Consider the following 19,827-nt stretch of genomic DNA (forward strand, 5'->3'; position numbering starts at 1 on the left):
GTAGGCCGCTTAGGACTCCCTCAGCTCCCCGTGGGCAATACAAGGACGGCAAAACTTATCTCCCAGGGCAATTGCAAGGAACAACAAAGTGGTAACTTTTACATTTCAGAAAGGCACATGCATACACTTTACAAAAGACCTTAGGCGAGCCAAGCCATGTCAGTAGTATATTTTAATTACCACCCAATACAGATGGCATCCCACACACACCAGAGAAGGGCCATCTAGACTGGACCAGAAGTTCCCGTTATTGTTCGGAGGAGGCGGTGTCCCCTCCCCAGCCACCTCCTTTCACTGGTTCCAGAAATACATCCGGCTGCCGTAGCGAGCGGGCTTCAGCTCCCCTTCGACAGGAGGGTTGGGAGGTGGTTTTGGCCTGGAATGGTACGGGTTGTCAGGCAAAGGCCGGTCAGTCTTCACTTTGGTGACCTGGAAGGGGGAGAATCACACTGGAGTATCTGGCAAGCCACAGAAGGCAAGGAACAGGGGGGGAGCCAAGCCACCCGGTCGGTACAAGAAACGTACATGCCGTAAGAATCTGAACACAGGATGCTGCCTCGTCCCACGTCCAACCATGGGTCCATCTGGCGTAGGACTGCCTGCTCTGACGATCAGCAGCTCTTGGAGATGCCCAGGTTTCCCCACCTCTTAGCTAGGAACTGAACTAAGTCCTGCTGTATGTAACGCTGGTGCTGAGCTGGAGTCCCTTCAATCAAGATGTGCTGTGTGCATGTGCATACATACACAGATGTACTCACTCTCTCTCTCTCTCTCTCTCTCTCTCTCTCTCTCTCTCTATATATATATATATATGTATAGGTGTTTGCATTTCACTCCCTCGGATATCAAGGCACTTATTGACTGAAACATTTCTGTCCCACCCCTCCAGTACAATTCTGCTGGGCACTGTTCACAGAGATAACAAGACAGATAAAGCAATACATATATTAATAAAACGCCATTTAGGAACCAGGTGTATGAAAAGTGGGGAAACCCACTAGACACCAGCAGTAAACAAAATCCAAGCCACCTCTCTAAACAGATGAGTTTTGAGATCTTTACTAAAGATGCTGGGATGAGGGGGACATTTCTCTCTCTCTCTCTCTCCTCCTGCCGCTCAGGGGATGGATTTGCACTCCCAACTGCCAGCAGCCCTTCAGCACAGAGCAAGCCCAGGCAGAGACAAGACAGCATATCGGACTGGAAGAGTCACTCCATCCATGCTACCACCACCCACCCACATACTTAAGCCAGCTTCAGAGGGGGGAGGCAGGGAGGGAATCCACAGCAGCGGTAGCCAAGAACGTAACCATGCTTTCAGAAGGCAGAAGCGACGCTCACAACCCCGGCCCATGTGCTTATCAGTGCAGGGAGAGGGCATGCAGAGGGCGGCATTATGAAAGGTGGCAGCAGCGGCAGCAGGACGAAAGCCTTCCACCTGAAAGGTGGGGCTTGGATGCACAGTCAGATCCCCCCTTGTGCAGGATCTCCGTGCTGCGAACTGAGTCAACAGTGACACTGCACAGTGGCACCTGGGGGTCTTTTACGTAATAATCCAACAAAACGACATACTGGTGGTTTTAAAACCCATGCCCTGTTACCTTAAGGCAGGATGGGTGAACTGGTCTTGTGGTAGTGAGCATGCACTGCCACCCTTGCTAAGCAGGGTCCACCCTGGTTTGCCTTTGAATGGGAGACTACATGTGAGAGCACTGTTCGATATTCCCCTTAAGGGATGGAGCGGCTCTGGGAAGAGCAGAAGGTTCCAAGATCCCTCCCTGGCAGCATCTCCAAGATAGGGCTGAGAGAGATTCTTGCCTGCAACCTTGGAGAAGCCGCTGCCAGTCTGTGAAGACAATACTGAGCTAGATAGACCAATGGTCTGACTCAGTAGATGGCAGCTTCCTCAGTCCCTATGACAGTAGTCACAGAGCAGATGGCTTCAGAGGGCAGCAGCCACAAGCGGTAGGGTGCTCAGGAGTCTGTCTCGGATGCAGACAGACCCTGAACGCCTCCTGGGCTCGACACACCTGCAACCCCCGGTCTCGACACATTTTCTTTGGACCTGGGAGCCAGCTGCAAAACCTAGGAGATGGACACTGGACAAGATCACCAGACTCAGTGGTGGACGTTGGGGATGGTCAGTGGGCTTCTCTTTGCCCCCTCTAAAAGCCACACACTTGGCCTGGGACAAACGCAGGCCTTTGCTAAGCAGCTCGGCCTCCTGAATCCAGGCCTAGGCGCCATGGTTAGACTTCTCGGCCTCACTCACTGCTCCCTGGCATCTGACAAGCCCCAAGGAGCACTATCACCAATTCAAAGCTAAGCCAAGCCCAGCTCCAGGCCTCTGTCCACAGCAATTCCCAAGAGACTGACCGCAAAGAGCCACCAGAGAGGAGAAGGCAGGCAGGCAGGCAGGCAGGCAAGCCCCCTCCGTCCTTCCACGCCCCAAGCGGAAGGCACCAGCTCTCCACGGAGCTTTCCCAGAGAGGCTGCATTTTGCTCCTGGCAAACCTCACAGCACACAAGATTCTGCTTCCACCAGAAATGCTCACCATGACCTCCCCGTGAGCTCCCAGCAGGCAAGCCGTGTCCAGGCAGGGCTGGGAGCAGGCGGGCCAACCCGCACAAGGCCAAGTCAAAGTCCCAGCTCCCTGGAGGCCAGATGCCCGATGCTTCCGCCACCCCGTGCCCAAACCTCCGCCCACTCAGACCCCGAGCGGGGTCAGCTGGCAGCAGAAGTGCCCTCTGCTTAGCCACAGGCCAGTCAAAAGCAAAGAGAGAAAGCAAGGCGACAATGCTGTACGTTCCAAGGGGAGAAAGCAGCAAAGGAGGACAGGAGACCAACGGATGGAGCCCCAGCACAGAGAGAGACGGGCGCGGTGGGCAGGGGGGCAGTTACCTTGGACAGCTGCCCCAAGTCGGGTCTCACCCAGCCCAGCTTCTCCAGCACGCATTCGTCAAAGAGCTGCTGCTGCTGCCGGCAGTGGCGAAGCTCCTGCAGCTTGGTGTAGTCGATGCAGGTCCAGTACTGGGTGAAGGGCTCCGCGCAGTGCAGCTTGACTTGCCTACAAAAAAGCAGGCAGCGGCGTTAGTCTCGCCCGAGCCGGGAGGAGCCCCTCTTTAGCTTCACAAGCAACACAGCCCCTTCCGCAGGGGCTCTCACGGCCCGGCAGACCAAAGAGGAGCCCCGAGTTCAAACCTCTCGGCCCAAGACAAGCCCAAGTGCCCCACAGAGGCTGCTTCGCCCATCAGTGTCCCCTGCACAGAACAGATCTCCGCTCCGTAATTAATTAATTAAGCAGCTGGATTTAAGGGCTCCCCATGAAGAGACCGAGAGGCCTCCAGCTGGCCACTGTGGGAAACAGGATGCTCGGTTAGAAGGGGCCTTTGGTCTGGCCAGCAAGGGCCGCCTTCAGACACACCTGAAGAACTGCAGGGCACACTGGTTGACTTCCTTGCCCTCTTTTAAGCACTTCCGGGGATCCTTCTCCTCCCAGCGGCAAAGCATGAACTCCTTGTTCGACTTGTCACACTGCGAACCATAATGGTGGGCTGCGGCTTTCAGGACTGCCGAGCTGACGTTCACCTGGGAAGGAAGGAAGGAAGTTAGCAGAGGCCTCACAGGGATCTTGCACGCACCTTGCAAGCCCAGAAGCAGAACCCGGCGACTGGCAGACATTCTCCAGACTGGGCCCCTGCTGCCCTGCAAGCTGGGATCCAGCAACTGAGGCTTAGCTCACTAATCAGGGCTTATCTGTGGTCAGCACCAATCTCTGCTCTTCCCCCAGATCCTTTTCTGGCACACAGGCTGAGGGCGTAGGAGAGAAGCGGGTCTTCCGTCATTCGCACTGGCAGATGGAGATGGCAAGAAAGAGAGGCAGCCTTCTCCTCCTGCTTGGAAAGGATTCCTGCTGCTTCTTACCATCTCAAAAATGGCAGCGGGAATGAGACCTCTATGGAGGAGTCCTGTCTGGGGGCTGGGTGTCCTGCTCGCCAGAGGGCTGAGGCACAAGCCCCTGGAGAGCTGGCAAGAGGATTTGTAGATACTTGCCTACAAGGCAGGGTATCTACTTTTAAAAATAAATATATACACACACTTACAGTCACATGCATAAACTAGACATATATTATGCATACAAATGCACTAGTTACATAAATAAGTCTGATGCAAAACAAATCAAACACTATTAATTTATACACCACTTTAAAAAAAAGTTCCTGAAAGTTTACATAGCAAAAGGTCTAAATTCTTTTTAGATCAGTGAGTCTTTAGGGGACAGGGAACCACTTTCTCATACCTTTTGCTACGTAAACTGCTTCAGGAATTACTTTTTTTTCTATCCAAGAGACACCACAGCAGCTGCCACTGGAGGGATGCTGTCCTGGGGCTGGACAGGACCAGTTGCTCTCCCCCACTACATATAAAAAGATTCACCACTTCGAAAGGTTAGCAGGAGAATCTACCTGTGTCTGTTTGATTTATTCACATGCATACACACACACGTATAGACAAGTGCGCACACACAGAAGAATGCACCGTACAAATGAAATAACTGTAAAACCACCACAAACACAAAATATTTATATACTGCTTTTCAACAAAAGTTCCCAAAGTGGTTTACATAGAGAAATAATAAAGGTAAATAAATAAAGATGGCTCCCTGTCCCCAAAGGGCTCACAGTCTAAAAAAGAGACACTGCAGGGATGCTGTGCTGGGGATGGATAGGGCCAGTTGCTCTCCCCCTGCTAAATGAAGAGAATCACCATGTTTAAAAGGTGCCTCTTTGCCCAGTTTTAGAGTTTATAATGAGATTTTAAATTGTTTTAGTCACTTTAATGTTTTATCACTGCTGGCCGTTTCACATTTGGGTTATAGCGTGTGAACCACCCAGAGACGTCTATACTGGGTGGCATTAAAATACACTAGATAATGTTGTGCCATCGAGTCGGTGTCGACTCCTGGCACCCACAGAGCCCTGTAGTTGTCTTTGGGAGAATGCAGGAGGGGTTTCCCATTGCCTCCTCCCACACAGTATGAAATGGTGCCTTCCAGCATCTTCCTAGATCGCTGCTGCTGCCCGATCTAAGAGTTTCCCATATTCTGGGAAACACACCAGCGGGGCTTCGAACCGGCAAACTCTGGCTGGCTAGTCAAGTCATTTCCCTGCTGCGCCATTAGGTGGTTACCAAAACCATTAACACACTGACACAATTACAACAATTTTAAAACACAAAGGAAGACTCTAAAGCCCAACACTTTCAAACTATTAACTAAGAAGCCTGACTGAGCAGGTGTGTTTTTAGGTCCTTCTTAAAACTCATCCAGAGAAGGGGAGGCTCTAATTTCGTTAGGAAGCGAAATGATAGGCAATCCCTACTCATGGATTGCGGGGGGGGCTGTTGAGACACACACACCCAGAGGGGAAAGAGCTGCAAGGCCGGGGGGGGGGGGGTCACACACACACCCCAACTGCCCTCCGTGCTTTCCCTCGAGCAGGGGTGCCTTCCCAGATGTTGTGGACTGCAACTCCCAGGATCCTCCAGGCAAAGCCATGGCAGCGGGGGATTCTGGGAGCCGTAGTCCACACCATCTGAGAAGGAACCTGCAAAAGCAGGAGAATAAAGAGCAATGCATGGGGGGGGGTTCCTATTTGCAGTGGGGGTCGAGACGGCACTCTGGCGTGGATTGTGGGGTCTCCTTGGTCCCTTCCCCCCGCGCCACAGGACCGGGGGGGCTGGGGGGTCGTGGGGGTCTTGGCCCCTCCGCAGGGGGGGGGGAGCTGGCCCAGGGCCCGCTCCCCTCCCTTCCACCCTCCCCTCGAGTTCCTCACCTGCGGCACCTCGAGCTCCTCCAGCGAGGGCACCTCCAGCGTGCCCGGCATGGCGGCGGCGGCCGACCCGGCGCAGCCTCCCCTTGAGCTCCCCTTCGCCGCCTGCCGTGCCGGAACCCGACCAGGCCGCGACACCACTGCGCCTGCGCCGCCGGCAAGCGCGAAGGGCGCAGTGCGCGTGCGCGTGCGCGTGCTCCCCCTCGGGGGCTAGTCGGAGAGTAGGCTTGTCGGAGTGGACACGCCCACTCGCCGGGCTGGCCACGCCCCTCCCTGCTGCCAGGAGCTCGTTGGCCTTTCGAGGGGCGTGGCCAAGCCGGCGAGTGGGCGGTGCTGCCGTCCACACCGCTTCCTGGAGTGGCTTGTTGCCATGGCGACGGCGGCTTGCTGAGGCCTACCCGAGCAGGCCAGCGCCAGACAGACCCCCGCCTCGGGCCGCCGCCGGCATGAACTACACCGGCAGCTCCTATAGCGGCAGCCGCGTCCACGGCAGGTGCGGGGCGGAGGGAGAGAGGGAAGAAGGGAGAGCGGCAGCAGCGGACGTGGCACGGCACGGATCCCTCCGCCGACTCGCATGGATGAAAAAAAATGCACGTGTGGACGAGGCGGCTTCTTCCGTGTCTGCGGCCGCGCGTGCTAGGCACTGCGCGAAAAGAGTCGGGGGTAATGGCAGGCAGCCAGTCATGCATCGCTTCCCCCTCCTGCAGATGTTGGCCTACAACTCCCATCATCCCTGGCCCTGCGGCTGGGGATTATGGGAGTTGTAGTCCACAAACAGCTGGAGGCCCGGCGGCGTTGAACAGCCCCGAGCCCAGTGGGGGTCCCAATGCTCACAGGGATGCCCGGATGTTGCCCACTACAAGTCCCAGCATCCCCAGCTTCAACAGCTTTGGCCTGGGGATCATGGGAGTTGTAGTCCACAACATCCGGGCATCCCTGTGAGAAGGAACACTGCTGGGTTCCTCCAGATGTAGATGAACTGAAACTCCCATCAACCACAGCCACATTGTAGCTGGGGGTGATGGGAGTTGTAGTTCATCCACATCTGGAGGGTTGGGGTCAGGGTCCGGCACGGTGCATGGGAGACCGTGTGCAATATCCGAGCATGCATATTTCACACTCCATGTGAAATATCGCATATTGCGATACTCCGCGTGAAAGGGGCAGGGAAGGGGCCCCCCACCTGCAACAGCTCCCAGGTCCACAAATGCAGCCCACCAAGCTGGCCTGCAGGATGGGACGTCTCCAGTTGCTCTCCCCCCCCCCCCCCGGAGCTAGAGGCCAGCATAGCGAGGCCAAGACCAGTGTTGCCTCTAACAGGGGTTCTGAGATGTGGTGGACTACACCTCCCATAATCCCTGAGCAAAAGCCATTGCAGCTGGGGATTCTGGGACTTGTAGTCAACAACAGCTGGCCAAGACCCTCTTCCCAAATGGTGCCACCGCGTTTTTTAATCTCTTGGTGTGCGGCGGCGTGGGTTGGACGGCAGAGCTCACCTCATACGCACCGCTCCCCTGCTCCTCCCCTCTAGCAGCATGGCCAGAACAAGGTAAGGATTACTGACTAATTGGTGCAAAGAGCTTGTACCAGCGAGTGCAAGGGACACGCCGTATTAGGGTGCCCAATCGGATGACAAAACCTTTTTACAAATGTGTGTGAGTGTGTAGACTCCTCTAAACTAGAGGTCCCCAACCTTGGATGACAACTCCCATCATCCCCTGGGGCTCAAGGCTGAGGGCCCCTGCGCTAAACTGGCTGGATCCTGTTAACATAGGAACAGGCCTTCTTTATCAGGCCCCAGGCCTCTCTCGTCCAGCATCCTGTTTCCCACAGTGGCCCTCCAGATGCCTCTGGGGAGCCCACAGGCTATTGCTCCCCTGCAACTAGGATTGAGAGGCATCTTGCCTCTGAGGCTGGAGGTGGCCCACAACCACCAGACTAGTAGCCATTGATAGCCCTGTCCTCCATGGATTTGTCCAAGCTCCTTTTAAAGCTATCCAAGCTGGTAGCCATCACCACATCCCATGGGAAAGAATTCCATAGATTAATAATGTGTTTGTGAAAAAGTACTTCCTCTTGTCTGTCCTAAATTTTCTGAACTTCAGTGTATATGTGAAGTTGGGGTTTTTTGCCCCAGTATACATCAATTTACACTTGCCAACATTGAACCGCATTTGCCGTTTTGTCGCCCACTTCTTGTATGTGGCTTGCATTCTGTGCCCCCTTCAGTTTCTCTTTCTGGGCTCTATGCAGGTTGGAGGGTTCAGGCTCTTACACCCTCCCAACAGAAACCAAGTACGTTGGTGAAATGAAAGACGGGATGTTTCACGGCAAAGGAACCTTGTTCTTCCCCAGTGGAAGCAAATATGAAGGGACGTGGCAATTTGGAAAATGCACAGAGGTACAGCTACGAGATGTTGCCAGCCGTATATCAAAAAGGTTGCTTTCTTCTACGTGAATTTGCCCACATAAGAACATAGGAAGCTGCCCTATACCAAGTCAGACCATTTGTCCATCCAGTTCAGTATTGCCAGCACTGACTGGCAGGGGCTTCTCCCAGGTTCCAGGCAGGAGTCTCTCCCAGCCCTACCTGGAGATGCTGCCAGGGACTGAACCCGAGACCTTCTGCCTGCAAAGCAGAGGCACTGCCATTGAGCTACGGACCCATCCCCGTCACTCGCCTCCTGAGATCTGTTTCTGAGGCCCTATTTCAAGCACCCCGTCTTCGGAGGTCAACCAGACACACTTGCATAGTGCCATTTCCTTTAATGGTGTTGAATTATCTCTGACCCCTTTTTAATTGCCTGCCTTTTCCACCGCTTGCATTTCCTGGATGTTCCTTTTCACCTGCCAGCCCTGTTGTGTTGTGTCATGTCTGCTGCTTCCTTTTGTTTGTCTTATTGTAAAGTGTCTTGAGGCTGTTTTCAAAACAGTGGTAAAAAAAACCGTAAATGAACTATTGTCATTAAAAATATTTACATACTGCTTAAAAAAAAAGTTTTCAGAGCGGTTTACCTAGCAATAGACAATGGAAGAGGGTTCCTTATTTATTTTTACTTTCCTACTTACTTATTACATTTATATACCCCCACATCCAAACGGCTCTGGCAATACACAACAATAAAAATTAAACTCACAGATGAAGCCTTCTAAAAACAATCATTACTGAACAATTTAAAAACAGTAGAAAACCGTTAACCATTGAGTTCCTTGTCCGCAAAAGGCCCACAGTCTAAAAATCACCATGTCCATAAAGCCAGAAGGCCCAGAAATGTGACTGTCACCGTGTTTCAGAACAAGCGGCGTCCTCACCAGCTTCAGGAGCTGAACTGGATGGATCAAGGGTCTGACTCAGCCTAAGAAAGCTGCCTGTGTTCCTGAGCAGCCATTCATGCATCCTTATCTGGCTTTGCAGGGGAAATACACCTTTGCCGATGGGCTGGAATACAAAGACAAGAAATGGCATTACTGTGACGGCTACGACAGGAGGTTCTATACGGAGATCTGCAAGGGCCTGAAGCCAGCAGGTATGCCTTGGTGACATTTCAGGTGAAACTGACCGGCTCCTTCCTTCGCAGTGTCTTGTTGGAAGGAACCCAGTCGAAGCCCCAGTTGGTGGCTCATGGGGGCAGCGGGCACTTCGCCAGACCAGCCTCTGCCATTTCTCTCCCTGCTGGTTTCTCCACCACCCGCAGCAGCTGCTGCATCCACCCCCACTGGTGGGCATGCGGCTTGCAGGCCGGTGACCAGAACCAGTAGCTCCAGAGCATGCACAAGCTCCTGAGGGCGTTTTTCCTTAACGTTGAACCCCTGCCGAGAAGGAGCTCTACACACCCCCTGGAGCAGTATTCCCTGTAACTGGGATTCCCAGATGTTGTTGACTACAACTCCCATCATCCCCAGCTGCAAAGGTCTTTGGCTGGGGGTGATGGGAGTTGTAAGCACTGCCCCCCCCCCCAGTTTTAGCTCAGGCGCTCATTTATGGCCTGCTCCCCAATATGAGATAAGATTTGTTGCTTAGGGTTGTCCTGCTCCGAAGGGCGTTTCTAAAAGCTGTCTTTCCATACTTGTCGCCTTCTCGTTCTTTGTTGGCATCAAGGCATTTCCCAGCTCACCAACCTGGACCCGCCTCGGGCCATTCCGAAAGGCTGCTATGACTGCGGCGATGGTTTCTACAACCCCAAGACCCGAGTGGTCATTGACTACGAGTACCGGTTCCTGAGGAATGCAGGTATGGCATTTGGGGGGGCGGGGGGTGGTGGCGGGGGGTGGGGAAGCAGTAGGGTCCAGCACATGCTGCTCACCTTGTCGCTCGAGCCTTCGGAAAGTCCTCCTGCGGACCTCTGTGGAAGGAGGCTGTGGCATTGCCTCGTGGGGCTCAGGGGCACAAGAGAGGCAGGCGGCTGCCTCAGGGCCACTGGTCAGAGGGGGCCCTGTTGCATTCAGAACTGTATTGATTCCGTTTGCATCCCACACCTCCTCCAAGGGACTCAGGGAAGCCTACGTGGCCACCTTTTATTCTCACAACTGCCTTGTGAAATAGGCCACGGTGGAAGAGCAGGACCCGCACTCGGGGAACACTCGCTGGCTAAGCCGGGGTGAAAGTTTGGATCTCTGCCCGGTAAAGCAGGGATTCCCTTCGCCTTGGGTCCCCAGCTGTTGTAGGACTACAGCTCCCATCATCCCCAGCCACAATAGCCTTTGGACATTGTGGGACTACAGCTCCCATCATCTCCTTTATTTATTTATATCTATGTAAGCCACTTTGGGAACTTTGGCTGAAAAGCAGTATGGAAATATCCATCATATTCGTATCATCCAGCATGGTGGGACTACAACTCCCATCACCCCCAGCCACAAGGCCCAAAGGCTGGGGTTACGATGGCCATTGCGGCTGGAGACTTTGGGAGCTGTAGTCCAGCAACATCTGGGCACCCCTGCACGAGAAGGCAGGCGGAATCGGCGTGTTCAAGAAGCCATCTGCCCCCAAGTGGCATCTGTGTGGTCTCCGTTCTAACCCCAAACCCTAGCTTTGAACAGAGCCAAGTGGCTACTGGTGGCACCATCCCAGAATACTGGAATGCGGCGGCTCGGCTGACCGGCGCGATAAGCGCACGCTTTCCAAAAACACAGGAACCTAGACAGATCAGCCCAGGCGGGAACGCCTAGGAATTCCATCTCTGAAAGAAAAAAAACCCCTGTGCTTTGAACTCTCCTTTGTTACATTTTATTGCTATAAACTCACCAGCGGCCTCAGCCCCGATTAAATGGCCCATTGTACACCTCTCTGTTTGGCAAAACAATGGTCAGCTCAGTGTCCAGGAGGGGCCCATTCTGGCCCCCTCGCTGCCGCCGCCCCGCCCCCCCCCATCTCTTCTCTGCCCAGGCTCCTTTGGAGGAGATGGGTGTGAAGAAGGGATGTAGCTCAGGAGTCCATCCCTTCCTCTAAGGGCACCGACACAATTGAAAGGGCCTGACATCAGAGGAGCGGCAGCAGCCCCAAGAGAAGTCGTTGGAGGCAGGAGGCCGCCGAGGTGACAAGAGGCACGGCGAAAGAGCCAGGCTGTGTGCAGGAGGAGGCAGAGCGGGGCCGGGGGCGAAAGGGAACAGGTCCAGGGCTGCTCCTGGGCCGGAAAAGCAGGAAAGCCCCGTCAGGCTTCTGGCCAAGGCTTGGAAGCTTTGCAAGCAGATGGCAGGAAGCATTCCGAAACCCCTGGCAGGAGCCCGGCCGCAGGGCTGCTGAAAGCCGGCCGTCTTCCTCAAGAGCCAGGCCCGAGGATGCTGGGCTGTCCTCCGCCCCCCCCGGCCCCTCCTCTCCCCTGCGCTCTTCTGCAGCCGCCCAAGAGCACAGAGTTGGTTGAGAAAAGGAGGCCCTTTGCTAAGCATCTGGAGGAGTGAGGATCCCCTGTGAGCGCGGTTGTAAGAGAGTCCCCTGGCTCCGGGGAGAGCCAGGCCGCAGCTCAGGGGCAGGCAGAAGGACCCAGGTGCAGCGACTCCTGCCTGATGCAAGCTTGGACGGCCAGTGCAGAAAGTGCCGAGGGTCTGACTGGCTCGGAGGCTGTGGCTGGTGGGGAGGGGAGCTGGGAGAGGCGGAGGCTGCCATGGGGCACCCTGTCGCCACACCCTCCCAGCCACCCAAGAGGCCTCCTTCCTCTCACCTTCCCAGACTGGCCACCAGGCCTGGAAATCCCGGCAGCTCTCCGGTCCACAGTTTCGCACGGGAGCCGGGGGGGGGGTGTGTGGCAAGAGGTGATTCAGGGCAGGCAGGCTCAAGCAGGTTTGGAGCCCTTCAGTACTCCTTGGCCCGGGCTGCACCGCTCCCCCCGTCAAGGGGCAGCCCTTCGGCCCGCCGCCTGCCTCTCCATCCTCTCTGTGGGCGCTCTGGCAAATGGACTTCCTGGGCACAGGGATGCCAACCTCTCCTTGGAGGACTGCAGTCTGCGGGGGCCCTGAATGGTGTCCTGGGGTCAAGGCATTGCTTGCTTTGGGGGCTCAGGCTGGGCGTCGGAGGGCCCCCCGGCCGTGTCGAAGCATCTCTGGGGTGGGCCCTCCTCCCTTTCAGCAAGTGGCTGCTTGCCTCTGCCTCTCCTCCTCCGGGGCTTTGCTCCTCCGGCAGTGCCTGAGAGCACACCTGGGCCTTTAGAAAGCAGCGCTGAAAGTGGCCCTTGAGAGGCGGGACAATTTAGTCATTTCAAACGCCAGTCGCCTTTTTCTCTGCCGCCGTTCCCAGTTCAGAGGAGGGCCACCCTCCTACAAATTGGAACTCTCAACTGCTCTTCAGAAATAAATAAATAAGCGGGATCCTTTCGCTCTGTGTTTAAGCCAAAGGCATTGGGTGTTCGTGGAGCCATGATGGAAGGTCCTTTGCCGCTTATTGATTTGCTCCAGCTTTAAAAAAAGAAGAAGAAGAAGAAGGCACGCTATGCTATAACTCTTTTGCTTTTGTATATTTAATCATTGTGAATTATAAGCCCTGTGAAAGATTTTAGCTCTGGGGCATTTGCCAGATGGTTGATTCCGCTTTTTTCCGCACAACAAAAGACATAATGTTTGTGGCAAGCCCCTAGAAATTGTTGGTAATCAGTGTATTCTTCAAGGAACGGGCGCCAGACCTGTTTGCAAGAATTTCAGCTTTTGCAGAAATTAATTGTGAGCACTTTAGACTCTGCTCCTGGGCACGGAACAAGACAAATTGTGCCAATTGTTTTGCCCGTTGCCAACACGTAGAGGCATTCACGGAGGAAATGCTGCCTGTGTTTTTTCTGAACCACATTCTGTTTGTTGCCGGTTCCTCTGCAGTCCGTGTCAGCCAGGCAAGTCAGGTGGAAGAAGATGACACCGTAGAGCTGCCCCAGGAAGCCTGGCTTAGGGCTGCCGGCCGGTCAGGCACAAGACTTTGCATCGGTGGGGTTGGAGGTTTGTGTACGTTGGGGATCTTCAAGGAGGGGCTGCGTCTGCTTTGCAGTTCAGTCCCAGAAACGTTCTGGACCTCGAGAAGTCCTGGAGAGCCACCACCAGTAGGATATTCCTGGGCTGTAAGGAGAAGGCCGCTGTGGATAGCCCCATAGCCCAGGGGGCAGAGCCTCTGCTTTGCATGCTGGAGGTCATGGGAACATAGGAAGCTGCCACATACTGAGTCAGACCATCCATCCATCTAGCTCAGTATTGTCTTCACAGACTGGCAGCAGCTTCTCCAAGGCTGCAGGCCGGTATCTCTCTCAGCCCTATCTTGGAGATGCTGCCAGGGAGGGAACTTGGAACCTTCTGCTCTTCCCAGAGTGGCCCCATCCCCTGAGAGGAATATCTTACAGTTCTCCCACATCAAGTCTCCCATGCATACGCAACCAGGGTGGACCCTGCTTAGCTAAGGGGACAAGTCATGCTTGCTGCCACAAGACTAGCTCTCCTCTCCTCTTGGTCCCAACTTCAATCCCTGGCAGGGTCAGGAAAGACCCCAGAGTCTGAAACCCTGAAAGACAACTGCCAGCAATTATCGACATTCCTGACCTATTGTACCTGCAGAGCGAGGCAGGTTCTCAAGGAGAGGGACCACAGCTGTGGATGCAGAAGGTTCCAGGTGGGGCCTTGAAGGCTGGGAGAGACCCCTGCCTCCAACCTTGGAGAGTAGGCCATGATGGGATGCCTGGGCCAGCAGCACCTCCAGCTTTGAAGGCGGCTTCAGAGGTTTCGAGGAGCCACAGTCTTTGGCCGAGATCTGATTCCTTGTGGCTTCCGGATCCCGAAATAATCACTGCTGCGAAATCTGCGGAGGTTTGCCAAGAATAACAAGGATTGTTTAGGTTTTCCCTCTCCACTGTGGCTCCTTTGAGGATTGTGATACGAGCCGCATCGGAGCTTGTGCTCAACAGCACCGTGTACCATTCACACCCCGCCTCCTCCTCGCCCAGGCTGGAAAGTTCTCCATAGTGGGCAACTGGGATGACACCAGTTAATTGGACACGGGAGGCCGAAACGCAGCCTGCCCTTCTGAAGGTTAATTGTGTGCTTTGCCTCCTCATTTGTTGTTGGCCCTGATGGTCAGGCAGCTCAGGCAGGGCCCTGGGTCAGAGACCAGCCGAGCCAGGCTCAGCCGCAACCCTTCCTGAGTCCCGGCATCCACAACCGCAGCCCAACCGTTTGCCGGGGTGTCTGGATCCTTGCGGGGACAAGGAGGTTCCTGAGGTTTTTGCAGGATAGCTCCAGAAGGTAGAGCCCACCTGTACAAGGAGGTTCCACGAGGGCAATCCAGCCACTCAAGGAAAGGAGAGGGGTCAAGCCTTTGGGGCCTTTGCACTGTCTTCTTGCCCTCGCCAAAGCCGTGGGGCTGCTTGAGATTGTGCGGGAGGCTGGTTGCTCTTTGACTCGGAGAGAACGCCCCTTGGCTCCTGGCCTTGCCTTTCTCCTCTGCTGCTAAACCTCCACTTAATCTTCTTCTGCTTCCCTAGCAAGGCGGGCATCAGATGGCTAAGGGATAGCAGCCAGTTGGTGCGCCTTCTCTCCATGCTGCTGTGTCCGTGGGGTGTTCTGGAGCTGGGAAGCAAAGGGGGCCCCTGCACCCACCTCCTGGACCGCATCCCAGGACCAGAGCAGGCAGACTTTCAAGCTCGACCTGTGGCTGCCTTGGACTGGAGGCGTCCTCAGCTCTTAGGACCCAAGACGGCCCACACCTTGGCTAACTGAGCCAAGAGGCACCTTTTAAAAGTGGTGATTCTCTTTGTTTTGCAGGGGGAGAGCAACTGGCCCTCTCCATCCCCAGCACAGCATCCCTCCAGTGGCTGTGGCTGCCTTGGTTTGCCTTATTTTTCTTTTTTAGACTGTGAGCCCTTTGGGGACAGGGAGCCATCTTTTTATACCTCTTTATATCTATGCAAACTGCTTTGGAAACCTTTTGTTGAAAAGCGGTCTATAAATATTGGCCGTATTCGTATTCTGTGGGAGGAGGAAGGAGGAGGATGTAGCTGTATGAGAGAGCATCTGTTTTGCGTGCAGACCTTCCCATGTTCCCTCCCTGGCAGCATCTCCAGGTAGGGCTGGGAGAGAGACTCCTGCCTGCCACCTGGGAGAAGCCGCTGCCAGTCAGGGTAGACAGATCTGAGCTGGATGGACCCAGGGTCCGCCTCAGCCTAGGGCTGCTTCCTGTGTTCCTGTGACACAGCATCCCATAGTTATTCCAGCTGCAGGGTTCTGATGCAGGACAGCTCGGAGTTTGGCTTCGTTTCTGCCTGGAAACTGGGGTGCCAACCACTCTCTGTCTGTGGAGCAAAGTGGGCTCTGCCGGCACTTGAGCCGTTTCCTCTTCCCGCCCGGAATGATCGTCCTCCTTGCTGCACAAAGGAAAAGCCGCTCCGGCTTCAGCGCAAACGGAGGCCTCCGCAAAAGGAGCTCCGTCCAAAGCAGGGACTTTTCCCAGAGGAAGGAGTCTTGAAGCGATGATGCTCACCCCACCACCCCACCACCCCAGAGAGCTGTCTAATGGAAGCTGGGCGATAATTTCCCGTTGATGAAAGAGTATTTGTCTTCTCTTCCCCCTCCCCCCATTTCGTTTTACTTTTTTTTCCCCCCAGGGGAAAATCATATCCCAAGGTGAAGCTGAGCTTCGGCACCCATATTAATAGAGCCCAACAATTGCCGTCCCCACGCGTAAACGCACACACACACACACAATAATTGCGACTTGCCGTCTGGGGGAGCGCTAATCAAACTCCGGGCTCTAATTCCGTTTTAAATATGGATGAACCGCCGCTCTCCAGGCTCACCCCCGGTGCTGCAGGGTGACGGAAGCCGCCGGTGACAGCACAAGGGGACCGGCGCGCTTAACAAGCAGCTGCCGCTGAGCCGGATCGGCATCTGTGATTTAAATTGTTAGCTGCACAGGCAGGTAGAGTGGGGAAAGGGTGGTCGAGAGGCTGTTAAGTCCCTGGCCGCCAATTACGCCCAATCAGGGAGGAGCCTGCCGGCTCGTTCAGCACAATAAACCCAGTTTGTCTTGTTTCAGGGGTTACCGCTGAAGAGGCTGCAGCTGCACCGATTCAAACGCCCAACAACTACAGTGATTATCAGGCAGCCCTCCTCCTCCAGGGTGGCAAGAGGACGCCCAGCCGGGCCGTTAACTCTTTCGCTTCTCCCCGGTTTCGGCCCCAGAGCCGCGTGGCAGGCCCGTGGCAAAGGGGCTCCGGCGCCAGCCCCTTCCCCCTCCAAGACGCAGCCCGGCGGCGGCAGCAGCAGCAGCAGCCCTGCTGAACTAGACCCCAGGCCCATCTGGTTCGGCCTCCTGCTTCCCCCACAGGGGCCCTGCAGCAGGTGCCTCTAGGCAGCCCACAAGGCAGCAGCCCTCTCTGTCCCCAGCCTCTGCTATCCTTGGGAAGACGATGGCCACTGGGTGTGCGGGTCCCATTGAGCCACTGGGAGACCTGCCCTCCGGGAAGTCATCAACCCCGCCCCCGCCCCCTCCAATGAATGAGAAGCGCCTTGCTGAATCAGAGCCCTCTCCTCCAGCCGCCTCCTTCCCACGGGGGCTGAGCAGGAGCCTCCAGGGAGCCCAGGAGCAGGGCAGGAAGGCAGCAGCCTTCTCCCGCTGTGGCCCTCAGCCACTGGCGTCCACAGGTAGATTGCCTCTGAGCATGGAGGCTCCGGGTCGCTTTCAGGGCTAGCAGCCACTCACTGAACTTAACCCAAGGCCTGTTTCCTGATCCATGGCTCCTTTGGGTCAGCAGAGGTCAAGAGAGGGGCCATAAGATGCCTCATCTGTGGTGCTTCACCCACTCAGGATGGGGCCGTCTCATCGAGGACCAAAGTGAGTGGCCGGGTGTTAAATGTGAATGCAGATCCGCCTTCCGGCCAGACTGTCCATCGGATCTGATGTTTGCAGTGCTGCCCGCTTTATCCTCCTCCCCAAGTGCACACCGGTTGCCTGGAGAGGAGCCAAGAGGTGCCCCTTTCACCCCCCTAACCGCAGCCCTTGGCAACCAGGCCATGTCAGAGTACAAGAGCAGCCCGCTCGGCCCTGACGGCTGGCTCCCAAGCACCTCTCCAGCAGGTCCTGGAGCGACCCAGAGGTCTTCCCCAGCCTCCCTGGACGGGGCTGGAGGGCAGGCCTGCAAAACTGGCCAGAGGGACGGAGAGCAAGCGGCTCTGGTTGAAAGGACAATGCCGCCGCCCTAGGAAGGGCTCCCTCCTCCCGCCCCCAGTAATGAAGTCATTTTGGAGTTCGAGGAGGAAGCCTTGAAAGCTGTCTCTAGGGGGGCACTGTCTCCCCAGGGCGGGTCTGGTCCTCCTCTTTTTAAAAGGAAAAGCCTTTTTCTCCCGCGTTTGAGTGGTTTTCTCAGGGCAGGGAAACGTGACGCTTGCTGCTTTTATTCGTGGAGTGTTGCGTTGTGTTCCCATATCATGGTCTGCAGTTCTCTTTATTGTAGGCTGCCTTGGGCTTATTTTAGTGGGGAAAGGTGGAGTCCAAATTAAGGTGCTTCCGTGTGAGAAACCCGGTGTGGTGGCACCATGGCTGGGCTCAGCCCCGCAGCTCCCCGGCCGGTGGGCTTGGTTCAGGCACTCGTGCTCTCCGTACAGGGCTCTTGTCGGGATACCAGGCAGGCTCTCCAGGCATGGCGCTCTGAACTCCTTGGAGGAAGGCAGGATCCCCGCGTGCCCAGTCGGGTGGGCCTTGCAGGGCTTGTGGCCCTGTGTGGGGCAGATTTCAATCCAAACACGGGGAAGCAAATTATTCTGCCGTGTCCAGGTTGCTCACTTCACAGTGTGGCACATTCCAATGGGAAAGCTTCCTGCATGAGCGTCTCTGGAGGAGAGGTGCCAGGGAAGACCTTGCAGAGGAGGAGAGTGTCCTTGCGGGCTTTGCCCCGAGTTTTATTTTTTCCGGGCTTCCAGGGTTTGGCCTCTGACTTGGGCTGGGAGTTGGCAAAGAGTCACAGGAGTCCCTTTCATATTCAGAAGCAAGTCCAATGGAAATGAGCCAAACGAAGCATCAGAGTGTTTGGCAAACACTCCGTGTTACATCAAATGCACTGTTTAAACTTGCATTTTCACAACAATTTAAAAAAAAATTGTGTGGGGGGGGATGCATGAACCAGACTGGGACAGTGGCAGGGAGGCTAAAAGGGTCTTCAACACTATAAAAAGGAACACACGACGACCCCACTGCAGCCCCGATCCAGACCACCCACCTCCACACATGCTCTTTCCCTTGGGGAAAACCGCTTCCATTAGCGTTCAACTGCACACCATGCCCAGAATAAGGTCTATTTACAAATTGCCGATGGAGCAAATACTGAAGCCATGAATATTAAGGCTGCGGTCCTAAAGAAGCAAATCTCAAGCCACACTCAGCACCTCCAGAGGCAGGGATTGCGGCCTCATTTGATCATTCTAAATAGTCGAGCTTCAACCTTTGATTGGTTTAATTAGCAAAGCAATTGGCTAATGCCTTAATTGATTAATTAGGAAGGACCCATCTTAATTGGCAGCTCTGCGAGTTAACAACACATTTGCTTTGAGGCTCTCTCGCACACGTTAATGCAACGGGGCGGAAGAAAACAGGAAATTATGGCCCTTCGTCCTGGCTGTTGGCAGTTAACGGCTCCCTCCTGGGCATGTCTTCTTGGAAGTAAGTCCCGTTGTGTTCAATGAGGCTTACTCCCAGGTAGCTGTGCAGAACATTGTCGCATAAAGTGTTTAATTCAAATAAAAGGCACTCAGGCCAAGGCATCGGCAATATGCAGAATGATTCAAATGGATGATCTAAAAGGCAAATTAAGCAGACTAAAAACCTGCAATTGGTGGTCCACTTAAAAAATACTTCCACATATTACCCAAAGTTCCTGTTAGTTCTGTTGGCCACAAAGCCCTGCTGCAGGTGCCTCCATTTCCTCCAAATTCTCTCGTCTGGTTCCCATACCTTCGGATTCCTGTCCAGCTCTCTTTCCACGCCCAGGTCTGCTCATCTGAGCCTTGCCAGCGTCTGGCAGTGACCTGGAAGGGCTTGGATGGAACGGCTTCTTTTCAAGCCACCCTTGCTTGACATCTGCCTAGTCAGGGGCCCTGAACACCACCGGTTCTGACATTCCTTTTTGTCTCCCGCCTCCTTGCAGATGACGACGAGCATGAGTGGATCGTCAGAACCTGCCGCAAAGGCTGGGACGAGATCGTGGGCTTTAAGCCGAAGCCACCGGCCTCTCTGGAGAAATCGGAGAACCAGGCTCCCCCTTGACGCCTCCAGCTTCTGTGCACGAGGACCCGGTCCCTATAATTTCTACATTAAGGTAGTTTTTGTTACCTTTGCTAACAAAATAAAAATGTAAAGCCTCACTCCGTCAGCTGCGTTAAGAGGAAATTGTGCCGTTAATCAGGCCTATACTTACTCTAATATTCCCACGAGGTGTGCCGTGAAGCAGGCTTGTTATATCTGCATTGTGAACACAAAAGAATTAACTCCAAGGGCTGCCTCGCTGCCTTTCAGTGCCATATTATAGCCGTGGCACATACACC

At 54.9% G+C, this 19,827-nt stretch overlaps 2 protein-coding genes across 4 annotated transcripts in view; one reads left to right on the forward strand and one right to left on the reverse strand.

The window, feature by feature from the left end:
* Positions 1–154: 154 nt before the first annotated feature.
* Positions 155–5,992, reverse strand: NDUFA8 (NADH:ubiquinone oxidoreductase subunit A8). The gene is made up of 4 exons (XM_053282221.1): positions 5,836–5,992; positions 3,426–3,589; positions 2,903–3,068; positions 155–429 (listed from the first exon to the last, which is right to left on the reverse strand). The coding sequence occupies exons 1-4, from the start codon at positions 5,884–5,886 to the stop codon at positions 292–294; spliced, it is 519 nt and encodes a 172-aa protein (XP_053138196.1). The 5' UTR covers positions 5,887–5,992; the 3' UTR covers positions 155–291.
* A 134-nt stretch (positions 5,993–6,126) lies between these two features.
* Positions 6,127–19,827, forward strand: part of MORN5 (MORN repeat containing 5) — a 32,085-nt gene continuing 18,384 nt past the window's right edge. Inside the window, exons 1-5 of one of the 3 annotated variants that reach the window (XR_008312777.1) lie at positions 6,127–6,325; positions 8,086–8,233; positions 9,248–9,359; positions 9,932–10,063; positions 19,431–19,601. Coding sequence is in view for 1 of the 3 variants with exons in the window: in XM_053282220.1 (XP_053138195.1) it covers positions 6,279–6,325; positions 8,086–8,233; positions 9,248–9,359; positions 9,932–10,063; positions 19,431–19,549 (558 nt within the window). In the remaining 2 variants the exon portion in view is untranslated. The other 2 variants (XM_053282220.1, XR_008312778.1) reach the window with 2 other exon arrangements.

This window comes from Hemicordylus capensis, chromosome 17 (genome assembly GCF_027244095.1).
Source record: "Hemicordylus capensis ecotype Gifberg chromosome 17, rHemCap1.1.pri, whole genome shotgun sequence".
NCBI classification, from domain to species: domain Eukaryota; kingdom Metazoa; phylum Chordata; class Lepidosauria; order Squamata; family Cordylidae; genus Hemicordylus; species Hemicordylus capensis.

What these genes read in the sequence shown, in the direction of transcription:
- NDUFA8 (XM_053282221.1), bottom strand. Translation starts at nt 5,886, where the DNA reads ATGCCGGGCACGCTGGAGGTGCCCTCGCTGGAGGAGCTCGAGGTGCCG. An exon ending in TGTGCCCTGCAGTTCTTCAG is followed by an intron (nt 3,069 to 3,425) that starts GTGTGTCTGAAG and finishes GCTTTTTTGTAG; the next exon opens with GCAAGTCAAGCTGCACTGCG. An exon ending in ACTTGGGGCAGCTGTCCAAG is followed by an intron (nt 430 to 2,902) that starts GTAACTGCCCCC and finishes TCCCCCTTCCAG; the next exon opens with GTCACCAAAGTGAAGACTGA.